Below are 18,022 nucleotides of genomic sequence, written 5' to 3' on the forward strand. Positions count from 1 at the left end.
TGTGTGTGTGTGTGTGTGTGTGTGTGTGTGTGTGTGTGTGTGTGTGTGTGTGTGTGTGTGTGTGTGCGTGTGCGTGTGCGTGTGCGTGTGCGTGTGCGTGTGTGTGTGTGTGTGTGTGGGGAGGCACGATTCAACATGTACATGTTCTTCCAGTGTGCCCTGAACGCATTGCTGATGCGCGGATAACGTCACGGTGCGTTCAAGTGACATGAAAAGTGCGAAAGTTATCTTGGACCAAAATTATTTTTATGTAGAGTGTAAGAACGAAAAAAACCGGGATTCAACAAGCCTGAATATTCCGTTTGCCTTGAACGCAGTCCGAGCGTAAAAGGCGTAGGTTGCGTTTGCGTTAACGTCATCTGAAGAGTGCGTAATTTACATATGCACGCCCCGAGGCGCCAGCGGTTCGACCATCCTAAAAACACTTGGCGTACATTTTCTGACATTTTGTATAACACGTGTATTATTTTATATGATGTCACGTGTCTTAGCAACGCGTTACATGCAAAGTCTCGTGGATTGGCTAGATTTGAAATGTTAGCAAACATTTCAAAGATCTTTATTGTTTGAAATATACGCTTTGTCAGACACGATGCCGCCTGGTCGGAAATACTTGCCTATAGATTAGCTGAAACACATTTCCCTTTGATAATCTGTTCAAAATGGATACATTGGGTACACCTCCTCAAGATCTTGGATAAAGTAGCCAAAGGCTCGTATGACGTTTGGGTGTGCTTAGAAAGTACGCAAAGCGACACAAAGGTAAGTTTCTTTGATTTAGTTTGTTGAAAGAAATGTGCCTTTACAATGTAGTTGTGTAAAATCCCATTTGTTTTCCATTTAAGTAATTTAGGTTATGAATAAAGACATTATTGTTGAAGAACTGTCCTACAAACTGGATTGCACAAGGTCACATTTGTTTCCCACTTAGAGGCAATTATGGCAACAAATAAAGACCCCATGGGGACAGCAGGAGATGGAGAGCCCACGAATGAAGTGAAGACCCTACAAGTCACAGCCAAGTGTGGCCTTGTTCCTTCTCCAGGTGTTTCTAAGGGGGAAGTCTACCAACCCACCTCCTCAGTTCAAGCACCTCAGATGTCGTCCCCTGCCGTCTTGATGGTAACCAAAGTTTCAAAGCCTGCCAGCGCAAGTGCCAACTGTCCCAAAGCGGTTCTGAGCCAGGCCACCACCATGAACTCGACGTCAGTCCAGGGGAGGACAGTGGTGATAACGGTGCCTCGACCGGCTCCGACACAGTTGCCCGCTAACATCCAGATTCCACCAGGTATTTAATTTTTGTCCTCACGACTGAAACATTTTTTCTGGCTGGTACACATGTAGCAACTTGACAAGATTCCCCCAATATATAACGACTAGTAGGAACTAATACTAGTAGGAATGGCTACGTCAAACTGTTTACATGCGTACATTTAAATGGACAGGGATGATGCTGATCCGGAGTGGCAGCGGTCAGCTGATGCTGATGTCTCAGCAGGCTTTTGCTCAGGCTCAACAGGCAACCAGAACCAGCAACAGCACAGCCACCGGAATCCTGGCTCCCCAGGTAGAGAACCCCACACACACGCACACCGCAAGGCCGCACTCGTGTGCGCTCATGGTCACCATTTGTGCCGCTTTGCAACATGAGACTTCCACGCCAGGTGCCACCGGTCGAAGCAACGAGAAGGTGACAGTGATCAGGATGACGGCTCCGGCTCCTCAGACTTTACAACCGGCGGCGCTCCAGAAGCCCCTGGTTAAGGTAGGAGCATGTCTCGGACCATCCTCTCAGTGCTCCCGCCAGAGTGACTGGTTATTCAATGCGGGGAATGAAACACAAAGAAAATGTCATGTCATATGAAGATTGTGAGTGATGATTGGGAAGTAAGAATTTCCAAGGCTAATACAAAATGCTTGAAATGTTCTCACGGCTTCTGCGCAAAGATTTCATCTCAGTTTATGTGCCTTCAGGTGATCGGCGTGACTCCCAAGCCAGCTTCTGTTCAAACGCGCGGCGTGGAGCCTGAACACCGGTCCGTCACCGTGGAAACCAAAAAGGAGCCCCCACCCACGTTTAGTCAGGTGAGTGCCGCATCCTCGCACACTTAGTTTCATATCATGTCACCATAAAGTTTTTTTTTTTCCTCCTGCCGACCACCAGGAGACACTGGAGAGCGTGAAGAAGTGTAAGAACTTCCTGGTGACGCTGATGAAGCTGGCGTCCAGCGACTCCAAGTCAGCCAACATGGCCAACAACGTGCGAGGCCTGGTCAGGAGTCTGCTGGTGGGGTTCTCGACATTTCCCTTTGACTCTGTTTTTTGCCGTCGGGTTGTCGCATGACTTTCACTGTTGCTGCAGGAAGGCAGGATAGAGGCGGAGGAGTTCACCGAGGCGCTCTATCGGGAGCTGAAGTCCACGCCGCAGCCGTGCTTGGTGCCGTTCCTCAAGGTGAGTGAGGGAGCATTGATCGCTCACTGTTTTGTTTTGAGCTCATTCACTGGCTTTCTACTTTTACTTGTTCTGCTACTCTCAGAAAAGTCTCCCAGCAGTGCGCCGCCTCACCGCAGACCCTCAGGTATTCGTCCAGCAGGCCTGCTCCTCCTCCTCCTCCTCCTCCTCCTCCTCCTCCCTCTGCGGCCCTGCGGTGAAGAAGCCCAATGTGAACCCAGCTCCAAATCCAAGATCCCTCTATCCGGCGGTTTGTGCCATTTGAGTCTGGTAACTGTCAAAAGTCACAACAAGTGTGGCTAATGATCTGTTTTACAGTCAAGTGGCACAGGCGTGTCGACCCAGTTCAGAGCTTTGACCTCCAAGAACTTGAGAGTCTCCTCGACCCCTAAAGTCACCCCAGTCCAGATTGGTCAGCCCTGCTGCTTCAGTTTTTGTCATAATTATTGTTTATTTGTATTGTTTATTTTTTTTTTAATTATTTATTTATTATATCTTTTATTTTTATTTATTCATTATTATTTTTATTTTTTTGTGATTATTATTACTAGGTGGGCTCTCTATGAAGCAAGCGTTTGCTCGAGAGCCTCCGTGCGCCACCAAACTTGCTTTCAGGGACCATTCAGCCTCGTACAAGTAAGTCAAGTCACCCGTCGAGAATCAGCGAATGGGCCAATCAATGACTGAGCACCTTGCTAACCCGTCCGCGATCCTCCGGCAGAGAAGATGACGACATCAACGACGTGGCGTCCATGGCGGGCGTCAACCTGCGCGAGGAGAATGCTCAGATCCTGACTAGCGCGGTGGGCTCGGTCGTGCAGTCGTGCCAGGATCAGCTCTTCTTGTCTCCTGGCCCCGTGCTGGGCCGGATCCTGTGCACGGGACGCCCGCTGGGGGTGAGCCAAGTGGGCCCAGAAGCGGTGGCTCTGGTTTCTCACGCCGCCCAGGAGTATCTCCGCGGCCTCCTCCAGAAGCTCCGCGTGATGGCGGAGCACCGCAAGAGGGCGCTTAAGGTACCAAAGGCGCTTTGCGTCACGTTCGAGCTCCTGGTGACCGTTTGGTGTCGTCAGGATGACCCGTTTCAAGCCAAAGTGAGCGACGTCCGCTCGCAGCTGCATTTCCTGGAGGAGGTGGACACTTTGAGGAAGAAGAGGAAAGATGAAGAGGAGCGGGACAAGATGATGCGCTTGGCCAGGGTCAGTCTCAGGCCGAGCGTGGCCTCGTCTCACCCAGAATTTGCCTCCGCCTCCTGTCTCACCCCATTTGGCTCTCTCCACGTTTGTCTCGCTCACAGAGTCGCTCACACACTGAGGATCCTCTGCAGCAGCAGCTCAAGCAGCGAGCCAAAGAGGTACTGATTTTTACACTCCATGCAAATTACCTTCGCAGTTTGTTCTTTTATGTGCTTTTGCTGACTCCGCTATCGTCGTCCTTCCCCGCTTAAGTTGCAACAAATGGAAGAAGCTCAGCAGCAGAAACGAGAAGCCAACCTCACTGCTCTGGCGGCCATCGGCCCCAGGAAGAAGAGACCGATCAGTAACACCGAAGGCCAGGTACAGATTATGAGCCAGAGTGTATGACAGACGGCGAGAACCAATGAGATTGTTGGGTGTGTGCATGCGTGTCAGGTGTCGCTGGCGCCCAGGCAGGCGGTCCATCGCGTGAGCCGCGTGATGCTTCGTGACCTGCTTGTGTGTATGGAGCAGGACCAGTTCCTGCGACGCTCTCTCACCTTCTACAAAGCCATGCTCTGACCTCGTCCAGCCATTCCAATCATTACAACTGGAATGCAGTGGTGCCCTCTGCCCTTAGATACGTGTATGGCAAATACTCCTTTCATAAAAATAAATAAAATAATAAAGCCACCAAGGATGCCAAGCTGCAACTATGTTGCTCTTGTTGCGTATGCCAAAATATGGTTAGCCTGTCAATAGCATTTTGAGCTAGCACGGTTGTTTATGCCCAGTGTTTCATTTTCAGCTTGACGGTAAACTTGAGGACGTGTTTTCTACGTGCCAAACAATTGCTTATTGTATCTCAAATTTCCACTCTTAAACCAAAGCAAAACAACGACCGAGGAAAGGCTTGTTTGAATTCTGTTAGTCAGTTTAAATTTACATATTGAAATGATGTATTTTGTGTTTGTCAAATGACTTTTCAAGTTTTTGTGTTCAGAAAAGAAGACCCCAGACAGGTCTATAATTAGCAACAATCCAACAATTAGCAACAATGTTGTGTTGAAGCTCTCTTTATGTTCTCTATTTCATTAAAAAAAAAAAATGTCCACAAGCATTTTGCGTCATGTTGTAAATAAAACATTTTGTGCTGGGCTTCCTGTCACATGACATCATAGTCATTCCAGGGTTGACAGAAGCAGTCTTACAGCTCTTCGCGTTTGATGCATGCGATAGGGTGCCGGCCGCTCGCCCGGCCTAACAGGTACTGGTTGAAGCATGAGGAGGCTTCGGCACTGCCGCACGAACTGGTCACCCGGAATCCTCTTTGTTGGAAGCGCTCCAGCACCTGCAAGTGCAACAAAAACGTATCGAGACACGCTTTCTCTGGCTTTGTGCCTACCAAAATTGCTAAAAGTTTTTTTAAGACAATTTTGAATCTGGGATGAACCTACAGGACAAATATGTGAACTACGACCCAATCTTTTGTTTCTATTTTTCAAGACAATTTAGTATTCCTGACCCACCTGGACAGAGGTGAGACTGCAGTGGTCGTCGAGAGGGAAGCGACGGATGTGTGAGTCGTTGTTCTCTGGTCTGTCGTTTCCAGACTCGCATGCTAACGCTCTGACTTCCGGGAAGACCTCCTCCAGGGTGGTTCGGTGACCGCTCACATCGATCCTCTCGCGCGGGTCTTGAGCCACGTGAACCACTACGCACTCCCACGGCAGCGCACTCTCGTTTTCCTGCCTGCTGCGCCAGCGCCGAAGTTCCTCCTGCAGAGGAGCCAGTTGGAAGAAGGAGGCTTCCTCATACAGCAAAGCATACTCCTGCGGCACAGCCACAGGACAAGAGGTAAGCTCTATGTGAACTGCTAAAGGAGCAGCTCGGCACTCACGTTGAAGTCGTCCGGGAGGAGAAGCTTGGAGGTACGTAGAAAGTTGAGGATGTAGCGGAACATGGCACCGTCTCGGTCGATAAAGTAGTTCTGCCGGAGACCATCAAGCACGATGGGCTCGCTTCCGTCGAACAGTCGCCCGATCCTGCTGACACACTGCTAGCGCGTCACATAATGGAAATTATTTCATTTTCATTCTGGCATTTTCTACACCAGTTGCTGTGAACCGCTGCAAGGCAATCCTAACCATTTAGAAGCTACAAAAGTAGGCCAAGCAAACCACCATGAGCCTCCCATGCAAGCACTAGAGTCAGCACATGTCTCACCGTGAGTCGGGGTACTTTCTGAGGGTTTCCAAGCTGCTGGTGTACGTGTGACCTCCCACGTCAACGTGGACCGGGGCGTTGGCTTTGCTCAGCTGAGCCAGCGTGGGGACGCCAGGCGAACCGGGCGGGGACGCTGAAGTCTGCCCGTCGCTGTCCTGGGATACATAACACTCTCGATCAGCACTTTGTCTGCCACCTCCAGGCCTGTTAGCTGTGGCTAGCTTTGTAGAATTAGAGAGAAGAAACTCTGATGCATTTCATCCCTAATTAAGTGCCGGTGACTTTTCAGGCTACCTGGGTGACGGTGGGGTGAACACGATGTTGCGCATGCGCGCGTCTGTCTCTGGCTTCTCGGGGTCCTTTGAGGTGAGGAGAAGAAAGACCTCCGATCTGAGCACCCGTGGTAGCGCGTTGCGTTGCCACAGCAACCAGAAAACGCTCGCTGCCGCCTGTGTCGTCTGTCGCCACAGCACCGCCCACGATGCTGTCGAGCGTTGCTATGGAGACGGCGCCGATGGAGTGGTTAGTGTACGTCCTGGACAGTTTGGCGGCGCGCGACAGCATCTGCATGCGTGTGCCCAGAAGGTTCTTCCCGACGGCCTTGTTTTCGAACCAGGTGCCGTCGGCCGGGCTGCAGGCATCGCGTGGCCGCTGGAAGAAAGCTCGGCACAGGGGGTTGCGCTTGGACAGGTAGCGCACGAAGCTGGCGTAAGGGCACAACGCCGTGCGCGTCTCGTACATGCGCGGCCGAAAAGTGACGTCGTCCTTGGTGGTCGTTTTCCGACTCCCGCGCGTGTCTCGGAAGTAGACGAACTTCCGGCCTTGCTGGTCGGTGGCCAGCGCGAACGAGTCCTCGCGGAGCTCGCGCTGCTTCTCGCGTCCTCTAGTGCTGAAGTACATGCAGGTCTCGAACCAAACTTTGTTGAGCAACCCCGGCGGCGTGGACGCGTCGAACATGGATGACTCGTAGAGGCGGCACAGGTCCGAGCGCGCGATGGCCTGCTTCTGCACCACCGGCCCGCCGCCCCGCTCCTCCAGCCGCCGGATGACCGCCGCCAAGGTGAGGTTGGCCCCGCGCAGCTCCGGGTCCTTGGTGAGGTCCAGCGTGCGGCAATGGGGCGGCTCGTTCAGGTAGCGGTTGAGCGAGCTCCGGATGCTGACGAGAGACGACTTGCTGTACAACTGGCCGCTTTTGGAGCGCGCTTCCGCGTAGAAGGAGCGCAGCAGCGCGCACAGTTCCGCCTTGTCCAGGCTTTCAAAGTCCGGACTGCGCGCCCTGTCGCGCAGGTATTCCCTGAAGATGCGCACGGCATAGCGTGTTGCCAAGCGCGTGTTGTCGCTCAACCGGGTGCCGTCCGGAGTGCTCGGGTGAGAGTCGGGCGCAACTGGGGAGCTGCGGTCCGCGCTTGGAGTGAGGACCAACGGTGACTCCCAGCCCTCCTCGCCGGTGATGCGCACCTCCTGGATTTCGTCTTCCCAGCCCGTGATCTCCGTGCAGCCTCCGCTGTCAGGCGGTCTCTCCATATTGCGGTTTGCGTGCCAAGCGGTCCGCCAGCAGTGCGCATGCGCGTTATATTGGACCGCAGCGCCCCCTCCCCAAAAAGTCCTTTTGTGGTTTAGTGACCTTCAACCATGCTCGGTTCTTGTGCAGGTTTTATGGTGCAAGGTGCGTGCACGACGATGCCAGCAACTCAGGGATGATTGACAATAAACATTTCTAAAAATTACATTTCATTACCGATATCGACCTCCAATATGCTGGAAAAACAAGTGATTGAAATGCATACTTTTGATCTTCGGGGTATTTTTTTTTTTTTTTGGGGTGTGAGGGGGGGGGGGGGTCTGACATTAAAATTTAACTAGTCGAGGATACGACGTGCAGAGAATTAAAGGAAAAGTTTGAACCGTGAAATAACGAGTCGACTGGACTCCCTGCCAGTGGGGTCGCTAGTGCTTTTATGGTCGACATCTTCTCTTGACGTCACTTCCCTAGAAAGGGAAAAACGGATGTTTTTTTTTTAAAAACAAATAAACAGGCACGTCGCCAATCCTCACACTGAGAAGACGATGTGCTCTTTAAAGAGCATGAGGGAGGAACAGATCAGGACTTTAAGGGTGGTCTGCTTGGAAGCCGTCCACTATCATTTCAGTCTTGAAAAAATAGATGCAGCAGCGATTCTTAGTAAGTGGAACATTTATCTATTTTTGTTGTTGATGGCGCCTCAAACTGTAATGCAAGCGCGAAAGCGGCACATAAGACAAAGGGTCACAAAAAATCCCATTCCTTTGAGAGAATGGACTTTTTTCTGTGTCCCTCTCACTTATATTTTGTTTGCACCGCCTCAGGTGTGCCAGCAGACCTGTTGAAAGACCTCCTTCCTTACATGAACCCGTGCCAGCTGGATCAGCTTCAGCCAGAGCTCGAGCGCAAAGGAGTGTCCACCTATTCGGCATGGATGAAGATATACCAAAGGTTGGCCGGCAGGGACACGAGATTCCAGCAAAAGACCTTTGACACTTCACAGGAGGTAAAAGTGGAAGTGATGCAACGGATGTTTGCCCAATGGATGTTTTCCCAGCGTCTCCGCCGCCCATACGTCGACTTGGACATCTGGAATCACATGGACTTGCCCACGGTCCTCTCAACGGCGGTCAAGTACGTCAAGCACGTGACGCTCAGCTCTGACATGGAGCTGGCCGTGAACTTGACAGCGGGGGATCCCCTTCTCTCCAGTCTGGAGAAGACGGTGGAGTCGCTGAAGTTGGAGTGGACCGACAGTTCCACGTCCCGGGATTTGGACGAACTTTTCACCTTCTTGGTGCATCGCTTTTTGGACCACGGTGTGGTTAAACACGTCAGTGTGAATTCAGCTTTCGGCTGCTTCTTGACTTGGCTATTCTATGACCGTGACCATGTGTATAAACCTGCTGTGGAGCAGCAGAGATGTTTAATAAACATCAGATATGATTCAGAAGAGTCAATGGATTCCGAAGAATTTGAGGATGAAAATGGTCCCCCTGCCAAACACTTGAAGACGGACAAGACAGTGAGCTCCCGTTTCCATTGTTATGAAGTCTCTTACCCCGGCTGCGTGAAGCCGTGTCCGGTTGGAAAGATCCAAAGTCTGACAGTCACTGATTGCAACTTGGACATGATGAAGGAGCTGGTCCAAATCCTGCCCACATTGGACAGCCTTACCACGCTGACGCTGGAAATGCCATTCCTTGCTTGCGGTTGGGCCCACTGACGGGTTTTCTTTGTTTTCTGAAATATTAAATGTCACACAGAGCAAATAATCCCAACGTTATAAAAAAGTTTAATGGAACACTTGTTTTTTTTTTTTTTTATAATACACAAGTGTTTTGTTTTTAAATCATAAATGTTATTTTAAACAAATTAATAAAAATAAAAAAATCAATAGATTAATTGATTATTAAAATAATTGGTAGTGTTGTTAGTGTTCAATTTAAAACTTCCTTAAAGTGTAAAAAGAACAGTTGACATTGAGACAGATTATCAATTTGTGAAAAAAGATGAATATTTGGACAAATACTATCTTTTTGACCAACAGTGTTTTTTTCAGCTCATATATATTTTTTATGGATGTAAGCGTTTTGACATGTCACTGTCGTTGATTGTTCAAGTCGAACGCGACCTGACCATCTTGCTGGAGGACACCTTTACAACGGGGCTGGCGTCTTTGTCCTCACGTCCCCGCCGCTGCCTCCGTCGCGTGTCCATCCCCTCGATGCAGTGCACGGAGGATCTGCTTTTCAACCTGCTGCAAGCTTACCTGGAGCTGAAGGAGCTGCATGTGGGGGCCGTCGTCTACGCATACAAGAACAAAAAAAAGTTCAAAGGTGAGCTGGTGGCGGGAGGGGGTTCGAACGCGTTCAAACACCCCGAAGCTAAGGCAGCAGCAGTTGGACGGTCAATCGTTTTCACTTTGGCTCCGCAGGCGAACTTGAACTGGAGCACCTGTCAGTCAATTTGTATGAGGACCAGCGGGACGCCGAGTTCCTCTTGACCGTGTTGCGAGTGTGCCCGCGTCTGGTCTCGCTGCATATTTCGGCCATACGCTTGCCCACCGGCCACTCCCTCAAGGAACTCCTCAACACACTCGCAGGTAAGCAGCCCCACTTGATGATGTCAGGCTTCATTTTGCACAGGCTGAAAACGGGATTCCCTATCACGTTAGAAATTGCATTTCGATTAATCTGATCTCAAATTAACACTCAGCATTTGTTTTCATTTTTCAATGCGAATTTCTCCAATCTGATCTTCTATGATTGTCTTCATGATTCGTTCTGTTCATGTGTGCCTAGAGTCCAACATTCTGCTGACGAGTCTCAGCTTGCTGGACCTCAACTTGTCAGATTGTTTGGAGGAGATCATCAAGCTCCTGAGCGTCTGCAAGCTGGAAGGTGACACGTGGCTCTTTCGCCTGGCTTCATCCTCCATCTTTCCGCTTTATCCACCTTTTGTTGTTGTCCTTGTCTTCATCCTTCCTCCGCCTCCTCTGCCTTCTTGTCCTTCTTCTCATTCTCCTGCTTTGTGGTCTACCAGAGCTCCACCTCAAAGACTGTCGTCTTCTGGAATGTGCCGTGGACAAGGCCGAGAGTCTTCGTCAACTGGTGGACGCCCTGAAGACGCTGCCGTCCCTGCGCAAGCTCACCTTGTCTCACAATCGCCTGGGTAAGCGTCGCATTTTCACTGACGGCCAACTCGGCGAGTGTCTGACGCATGTGTTTGTCTCCGCAGCCAAAGACGTGCACGTGCTGGCCCAGCTCTTCTCAGGACGCGCGCCCAGCTCGCTGGAGTACCTCCACGTCGGGTGAGTGCTCAGAAGAGCGGTTCCTCGTTTGCTTGAGGCGCAGCGAGGCAGCAGATTGGTAGATAGTGAAGGAGTCACCAAATTTTCTTGTGCTACACTCAACTCGTTAGGGTAAACAGGAAACAAAGAAAATGACACCTGTCTTTAAAACAAGGCCAAGAGCCTCCGCTCGCTTTATGCTAACATACAATAGCCACACAGGCTAACAATTACTATCGATAGTGATATTTTTCCACTCGACGCAACGTATATCTGATTCCAAAATAACAATCCTCAATTGTTTTTGTCCAGAGCCAACTTCATTCAGCCAGCAGACCTGCTACTGTTGGCCGAGGCTTTGAGTTCGCATCCTCCTCAGCGCCAACTCACCTTGGACCTCACCACCAACCCGGGGGATCGCGACATCAACACGTGGAAGGCGGCACTTGACAAGCTCCGCCCCTTCTGCCGTGTCCTCACCAATGAGTGGAACTCAAAAAACACCATGGCCGATTACATCAGCAACATGTGAAGCGGTTGAAGGATACGTACGTAATCACCAAAGTCTTTTATTCAAGCGGAACGTCTGCTGTCTTTGCCAGGAAGGGAAAGCGATATGCTGGTGGCATGCTAGTCGCCGTGGACAAAAAATAAACACTGATGTCGTCATGAGGTGGTAAAATTGGAAAAACAAAAGTGAAATGCTGTGAACTTTTTGAATGACATTGAAGTGCATCCTGTGTTTCACTTTTAGAGACTTTGGTGTGTGGGGGGGGGGGGGGGGGGGGAGTTGAATCAACTCGTGACAACTAACGTACATGTGACTTCTTTTTTTTTTTTTTAAATACATTTTCTAAAAAAATTGAAAAACTGTCATGTGATATGTGAAAATTTTGTGAGGTAACAAATTAATTTGTGGCAAGAAAACGAGGCTGTTTCTTACTGCAGAAAGGCTGCTATCATCTTGAATAATCTGAACTATGACTCCTTTGTGATTGTTAAGCAAAAAAAACCAATACAAATTATTTTGTAACACTTTATATCCAAGTTATAATAATATGATTAATATACAGTATATCAAGGATGTCAAAGTCGAACTAGAGTCAAGTCTTGCGTGTGACGTGACGATAATGACAAAATTAGCAAAACAAAATTAGTCCTGTTAACTTCACGTGCGTCCCGAGAGCAGCCGCATGACCAGCTCCTCGTCCTCGGCCAGCGACAGGCCCGTGTCCAGCGATGCGTGTTCCTCCTCTTGCTGCTGCTGCCTTGCCTTCTTCCCGCTCCTCCGTGGTGCCTCATCTTCCTCACTGCTGCTGTAGCTGCGTTTAACGGGTCCATCTTCATCCTCGGTGTCGTCACGCTGTCTGTCGGGGTCCGGCAGCGTGCTGGGGTCAAACTCCTCCTCGCCGCCGCTGGCCAGATACGCCACCACCTCGTCGCTGTCATCCTCCGACTTGTCTGCGTGCTGCTTGCTGGCCTCCTTCCTGGCCGCTTTGGCCTTTAGCTTCTTCTCGCGGTGTTTGGCCTTCACCTTGCGGCTATACTCCTGCTTGTCAAACTCCCGGTCCTCCCTCCTCAGCCGCTCCTTGGCCTTCTCCACGTTGATCCCCGACACGTCGTCTTCCTCCTGCGCCCCATCCTGGCTGGTGGCCAAGCTCTGTACGGGAGGCCAAACCTGGATGGCTTCCCCTTCCTCTGTGAAGGACACTTTAGTGTTGACTTTGAAGTTCCTTTTGAGGATCTTCTTGGCCTCTTTGTACTTGGTCATTTTTTGGGGCGCCTTCTTGATGGGCTCATCCACCTGGGTCTGGTGCTCTTCTTCATTCTTGAAGACATCCTTTCGTTTGACTGTGAGGAAGTCTATCTCTCTCAGGTCGTCATCGTCGGCATCCAGGAAGGGCGCTTTGGCCCGATCTTCATTATCACTGTCATCTTCAGATTCCTCTTGGTGAGGAAAATCGCCTCTTAATTGAGCTTTGAAGCTGCTCAGTTCCTCGTCTTCCCCTCGCTTTTCAGCCGTTCTCCCTGCCTCAGCTTTGTCGAGGAAGCGCACCCGCGGCGCCACGGCCAGGCCCAAGGACACCGCGTACTTGTGCAGCCGCAACTTGAAGACGTCAAACACGTCCTTGTTCCTCATCAGAAAGACGGAGCGCAAGTAAGAGACAAAGCAGCGCTGGGCGCGCTCCTTCTGCTCCTGCTCCTGAGCCAGGAAGGCCTCCAGCTTCTGCTGAACATTCTGGAGCTTTTCTGGATTCACCTGCCATCAACAAATCACATGAGCTTAGACGATGAGCAAGCAGAAAAAGACAAAAAAACGTAAATAAAACGCAAAGCTGAGAATGGGCGAGTACCGATACCAAGTAACAATACCAGCTTCATTTAACCATATCGATAATAGCAACGTTGACCAATACCAGTATCAATCACCCTATTAAGGTCTTCCTACGCAAAAACAAAAGTAAACACAAAGTTTCTGAGTTTTCTGCCCAGAAGAGAAAACTGAGCACACCTAGAGAGAGGCGGGACAACCCACCTGGATCTTGTTGACGGGCACCTTCTTCTCTTGCAGCTGGGCAATCATGCCCGTCTGCTCGGAGGGCATCAGCAGCAGCAAGGCCTCGCCGCCCTCCTTGTACCTGGCCGTGCGGCCCACCCTGTGGATGTAGGTGTCTGCGTCCTCGGGGCAGTCGTACTGCAGCACCCAGTTGACGGCGGGGAAGTCCAGTCCCCTCGCGGCGATGTCCGTGGCAAAGAGCACGGCGTTATTCTTTCGCAGGAAGTCGTTGTAGACCTCCACCCGCTTCATCTGCTGCTGCTTGCCGTGCAACGCCAACACGGGGATGCCCGGCCGCAGGCGGCAGAAAATGCGGAACAAGTACTGCACCTCCTTGCAGCAGGCAAAGAACACTATGATCTTCTTCTTCAAGTGACTTCGGATGAAGGAGAAGAGCATGTTGACCTTGTCATGGAGCTCGCACACGACGTAGCTCTGCTCCAGCGTGGCCGGCGTGCTGAACTTGGCCTTCTCATGCACCCACACGTACTCTGGGTCCTTGAGGCTAAGTCGCGCCAGGTCTTTGACTGACTTGGTCTGTGTGGCGGAGAACAAAAGCGTCTGCCGGCCGACGGGGAGGTTCTCCACGATGGCGTTGAGCGTGCTGGCGAAGCCCATGTCCAGGATGCGATCGGCTTCGTCCAGCACCAGCATGCACAGGTCGGTCACGTGGAAGTCAGGCGTCTCATCCATGTGCTGCAGCAGCCTGCCCGGCGTGCAGATAACGATGTTGGTGCGGTGGATCTTCTCGGACTCGCCCTTCAGGTCCTTTCCACCGATGATGAGGCCCGCTGAGAACTCGTGGTTCTTGCCCACCTTGCGGAGCACCTCGAAGGTCTGGTAGGCCAGCTCCCTGGTGGGAGAGATGATGAGGGCGCCCAGGCCGTCCACGGAGCTCCACTGCTGGCGGTACAGACATTCCAGCACCGGGACGAGGAAGGCTAAAGTCTTTCCAGATCCGGTCTTGGCGGCTCCCAGCACGTCCTTCCCCTGCAGCGCGAAGCCGATCGTCTGCCTCTGGATCTCAGTGGGCTGCCTGTACTGGTGCTTCTGGAGGGCTAAGAGGGTTTTCTTGGAAATTGGGAAGTCGGAGAACCTGATGACTTCCTTGCTGTCGATGTCGCCGTACCTGCTCACCAGCCGGTCGATCTTCTCTTGCTCGACCTGCCACTCCGGCTTCGTCTTGATTCGTTCACGCTTGACGCGAGCTTTCTTCAAGTTGTATTTCTTTTTCCATTGTTCGAAGTCTTTGATTGGATCCGACGTGTCGTCCATTTTATTGATTTAAAATGAATGCATGCGGAGAAATGGTGAATGTGACGTAAGCGTCTTATAGCGTGGAGAAAATGTCGAGTTATAATGACGTCATTACAAAGTGCCACGGCAGTCTTCTTCTTTGTGTTTCCAAACTATAATTGAACATTAGCGCCACCCAAAGACCTCTCCTATTGCTGCGTTTTCTTGGTGTCAAAATTCTCATGCAGACAAAATCAATTTAATAAACCAATCTTACACAATTCCACTCAATTGCTCATCTCGCTCATACTTTAAACTTTATAATTATTTGTTTAATGATTCTATTTCATTATGTAGTTCCCATTTACCCACATTAAGAGTTCCCTTTTTTAGTTCTTTATTCACAAGTATTTCCTCAGTACCTCCTCTGTTGCTCCCTGATTTTTCTTATCGAGATATCATGTAGAACTATTTATACCACATGAACTATTTTGAATAATGGCTTCATTCTGTTTATAAATCTAATCTTGTTCCTTTGGAAATGAACGAATTTAATTCGAGCGGAGGCGCTTCAGTTTTCACTTCAAACCGCCTGATGGCAGTCGTGAGCTTGTTAGTTCTAATCCAACCGCCAGTAGTGAGCGCGAAGAAGACGAGTGTCCATAGACCGTCTACATGACAAACAAGACGCCAATTTCGTCCCAAGCAAGTTCCAAATTGATCGTTTTGACGACCGCCAACATCCCCGCGGTCCTTATGCCACGCACGGCATGGCAGAGAGACAGGACACTGAGGTGAGTTGAGCCCAACAAATGCTGTTGCAAGGACAGAAGTGGTGCACTGGCTTAATTTCACTGTTGCTCCTGTTTTGTCACCAACTAACATCCAAGCAAGTGGATTTAAATAGCATCACATTTTGACACTGTCAACAAAAACTCGTATTTCATGGCTGCCACCTCGCTTGTGCTTGACAGCTAACGGGAGTGTGAGTTGATGAGGTTCACCTTGTGTCAGTGTGTTTGAGGGACTTCTTCATGGTGTCATTCATTAATTAGTCATGTTAAAAATAGGCGGGAAAATATGGCAACGACACGTCAATCCGTCATCATGATGTCATTGAAGTACTCTTTACCGATAGCACGGGACCGCCGTAACTCTGTTACTTACTTTATCCTAAACTACCTGTAAGCTGCAAGACTCCACCACTAACAGCACCCTCAACTATCAGTAGAAATTAAATGCAGCGAGCAAAGCTTGTTTTGTATAATGTCATTGTTTATTTTATAAATGGGTTCGAATCAGAATTTTGATTTTTGGCAAAAAAAAACGTCAATCATGTGTCCAGGTGGAAGATGCTGAGCATATTTACCTGCTGATGAAGGAGGAGTACAGCATCTCCAGGAATGTGCGTCTGGCCTGGTTTCTCGGGAAACTCAACCAAGTCATCAGGCCCGCGTCCGTTCCGGAGCTGGTGAGCTTCTTCTCCTCTTCGTTTACGTTCCCACCATCCAGCGACCGACCGCTGTCTTTCTCTCCATTGCAGCTCAACTCTGCCAACGAGTTGGACTTGTTGAGTGTTTTACCCAAAGGATGGCACCGGGACCCGCCGCCACACCCTCACCCCAATGCTGCCCAGCCCGCCCTGTTGGTGCCCTCCACTCACGCCACCTTCCTGGCACGCAGGTATCGCTTCATCATCGAGCTGGACCTCAGCCCGTCCACGGGGATCGTGGTGAGTCCCTCGCCTACGAACTGCACCCAAAATTATTACACACTCTTAAGTAGCCAATTGAGATTTTTTAAAATCTGTCTGAATTCAGTATATAAGCAAATGCTTTCCCTAGCTTTGTATTAGGATGCTAACGTGCTAACAGATGCACCGTTTCGCAGGATGACAGCACAGGGGAGATGATTTTCGACGAGGTTTTCCATGCCTTGTCCAGATGTCTGGCGGGTCTCGCCCAACCCTTCATGGTACCGGGCACCCAGCAGCTCTTCACGCCAAAGATCTTCACCACCATCCTGGTCTACTCCTCCATTTTCGGCCTCACGTCCCATCAGGTCTCACTGTCCCGCCCTCCCCGGTGCCCAGGCGTTTTTGTTGGCTCAACTTGTAGGGCTGCTGCAGGTCCTGGTGCAGGGATGTCAACTGGAGCGAACGGACCTGGGCCACTTCCTGCATCACATCTACCAGCAGCTCAAAGTGGTGGAGAGCAACATCGCCCACGTTCTCAATCAGCAGCATGAAAGTGTAAGTCGCGACCTCGGCAACGTGAGCGAGACATTTTTTTTCCCCTAGTAATAATAATTTATTCTCGTCCTGTATCTAGTGCTCGTTGGAGTGCGGTCTCCATGGCAACGGCGCGGAGGATCAGCCTCCCAGGAGGCCGAGCATCTCTGTGGTGTCAGCAGACATGGGCCTGGTCAGCATGGTGCGGCAGGGCATTCTGGCACTGCAGCTGCTGCCTTCCAATTCCAGCGCCGGTGAGCTCGGCCGCCCTCGCTGCTTGTCTCACTCTTTCGGTGTGTCAACACGGGCCTAACCCCTTCCAGGCATCATCATCATCACGGACGGCGTGATGAGCGTCCCCGATGTCGTCGTGTGTGAAACGCTGCTCAACCAGCTGAGGAGCGCAACCATCACATGCTCCTTTGTGCAGGTTCTCACTCCACTTGTCCCTATGTGAATTGTTCATTGCGCTCCACCGATTGCAATGTGACGAGGTCATCGGGCGTGCGGCCGTTTAGGTGGGAGGGCCGTACTCGTACGACTGCAGTTTTGGCTACATCCCCAACGTGGAACTGATGAAGTTCATCTCTGTGGCCACCTTCGGGTCCTACCTGCCTAACTGTCCTCCGCTGGACCTGGAGAGCCACGACATGAACGCCTACCACAAGGCCTTCCTCAAGTACTCTTTCCTCAAGACCCCCGATGCCATCAACTCGGACATCTTAAGCGGTGGGCCTCTAGCAAATTAGGACTCGTAAATGTATGACTTTGCTTGATTTAATTATGACTTTTCTTTCCGTGGAGTTACAAATTTTTAGCCATTTTCAATATTACAGCTTGTCTGAATTTATTTCCTGTTTTTAATGAGCTTTAGATTGAGAATTAAAGCTTGTAAATGTCCATATTTTCTTTTAAATTTGGTCTTGCAAGCTTGACTTTTTATGATTTCTTTCTTTGTGAAAGTACAACCTTTTACGTCTTTTTCCTCCAAAAGTTAAAAATGTAGATGTTTTTTTTCTTGTCAGGTGATTACAAATTGTCTAGTTAGTATATTGTTAAGGGTTCTAACCTGATTCTATATAATTGTTTCCTTCATTTTTTAAATGTAAGGTTCTGCCTTTTTTGTGTATGTTTTGCAGTGTCCCAGCACAAGCTGTTCAACGAGCACCTGGTGTCCACCAGTGGTAACCCAGCGCTGGCCATGCGCAGGAAGAAGCACACGGAGAAGGATGTGCACGCTCACCTCATCAGCGTGGTGTCTGTCAGGCTCAGGGAGGGCTACACCATTCGAGAGATCGGCCTCACCAAAGGCAAGTTGGTCCGGCACCGTGGTGA

At 50.3% G+C, this 18,022-nt stretch overlaps 5 protein-coding genes across 13 annotated transcripts in view; 3 read left to right on the plus strand and 2 right to left on the minus strand.

Moving 5' to 3' along the window:
• The first annotated feature begins 1,577 nt into the window (after positions 1 to 1,577).
• Positions 1,578 to 4,768, plus strand: LOC119122143 (transcription initiation factor TFIID subunit 4B-like). Its single transcript, XM_037250348.1, has 12 exons — positions 1,578 to 1,765; positions 1,975 to 2,085; positions 2,165 to 2,287; positions 2,363 to 2,452; positions 2,538 to 2,702; positions 2,771 to 2,864; positions 2,998 to 3,088; positions 3,174 to 3,465; positions 3,523 to 3,648; positions 3,747 to 3,803; positions 3,898 to 4,005; positions 4,081 to 4,768. Exons 1-12 carry the CDS (start codon positions 1,619 to 1,621, stop codon positions 4,204 to 4,206), a joined length of 1,530 nt encoding a protein of 509 aa, XP_037106243.1. The 5' UTR covers positions 1,578 to 1,618; the 3' UTR covers positions 4,207 to 4,768.
• A 2-nt stretch (positions 4,769 to 4,770) lies between these two features.
• LOC119122110 lies at positions 4,771 to 7,396 on the minus strand. Of its 3 annotated transcripts, none has more exons than XM_037250315.1 (5): positions 6,145 to 7,396; positions 5,851 to 6,005; positions 5,525 to 5,672; positions 5,154 to 5,456; positions 4,771 to 4,975 (listed from the first exon to the last, which is right to left on the minus strand). In XM_037250315.1, exons 1-5 carry the CDS (start codon positions 7,372 to 7,374, stop codon positions 4,832 to 4,834), a joined length of 1,980 nt encoding a protein of 659 aa, XP_037106210.1. In that variant the 5' UTR covers positions 7,375 to 7,396; the 3' UTR covers positions 4,771 to 4,831. The 3 variants fall into 3 exon arrangements, with proteins under 3 accessions (XP_037106210.1, XP_037106209.1, XP_037106208.1); XM_037250314.1 differs by having other exon boundaries at positions 5,525 to 5,669; positions 5,851 to 6,071; XM_037250313.1 differs by having other exon boundaries at positions 5,851 to 6,071.
• A 364-nt stretch (positions 7,397 to 7,760) lies between these two features.
• Positions 7,761 to 11,538, plus strand: lrrc41 (leucine rich repeat containing 41). The gene is made up of 8 exons (XM_037250303.1): positions 7,761 to 8,032; positions 8,197 to 9,084; positions 9,496 to 9,711; positions 9,810 to 9,977; positions 10,177 to 10,275; positions 10,418 to 10,546; positions 10,613 to 10,685; positions 10,977 to 11,538. Exons 1-8 carry the CDS (start codon positions 7,918 to 7,920, stop codon positions 11,194 to 11,196), a joined length of 1,908 nt encoding a protein of 635 aa, XP_037106198.1. The 5' UTR covers positions 7,761 to 7,917; the 3' UTR covers positions 11,197 to 11,538.
• Positions 11,539 to 11,686: 148 nt separating this feature from the next.
• On the minus strand, positions 11,687 to 14,588 carry ddx10 (DEAD (Asp-Glu-Ala-Asp) box polypeptide 10). Its single transcript, XM_037250302.1, has 2 exons — positions 13,201 to 14,588; positions 11,687 to 12,924 (listed from the first exon to the last, which is right to left on the minus strand). Exons 1-2 carry the CDS (start codon positions 14,494 to 14,496, stop codon positions 11,833 to 11,835), a joined length of 2,388 nt encoding a protein of 795 aa, XP_037106197.1. The 5' UTR covers positions 14,497 to 14,588; the 3' UTR covers positions 11,687 to 11,832.
• Positions 14,589 to 15,094: 506 nt separating this feature from the next.
• szt2 (SZT2 subunit of KICSTOR complex) overlaps positions 15,095 to 18,022 on the plus strand; it is a 28,788-nt gene continuing 25,860 nt past the window's right edge. For 4 of the 7 annotated variants that reach the window (XM_037250290.1, XM_037250288.1, XM_037250289.1 and 1 more), the window contains exons 1-9: positions 15,096 to 15,251; positions 15,803 to 15,928; positions 16,001 to 16,189; positions 16,348 to 16,518; positions 16,586 to 16,708; positions 16,788 to 16,941; positions 17,011 to 17,117; positions 17,206 to 17,416; positions 17,827 to 17,997. In XM_037250290.1, the coding sequence (XP_037106185.1) occupies positions 15,228 to 15,251; positions 15,803 to 15,928; positions 16,001 to 16,189; positions 16,348 to 16,518; positions 16,586 to 16,708; positions 16,788 to 16,941; positions 17,011 to 17,117; positions 17,206 to 17,416; positions 17,827 to 17,997 (1,276 nt within the window). In that variant the 5' untranslated portion in view covers positions 15,096 to 15,227. Of the gene's footprint in view, positions 15,252 to 15,802; positions 15,929 to 16,000; positions 16,190 to 16,347; positions 16,519 to 16,585; positions 16,709 to 16,787; positions 16,942 to 17,010; positions 17,118 to 17,205; positions 17,417 to 17,826; positions 17,998 to 18,022 lie in introns of all 7 variants that reach the window. The other 3 variants (XM_037250286.1, XM_037250292.1, XM_037250291.1) reach the window with 1 other exon arrangement.

This window comes from Syngnathus acus, chromosome 4, assembly GCF_901709675.1.
Source record: "Syngnathus acus chromosome 4, fSynAcu1.2, whole genome shotgun sequence".
Classification (NCBI taxonomy): Eukaryota; Metazoa; Chordata; class Actinopteri; order Syngnathiformes; family Syngnathidae; genus Syngnathus; species Syngnathus acus.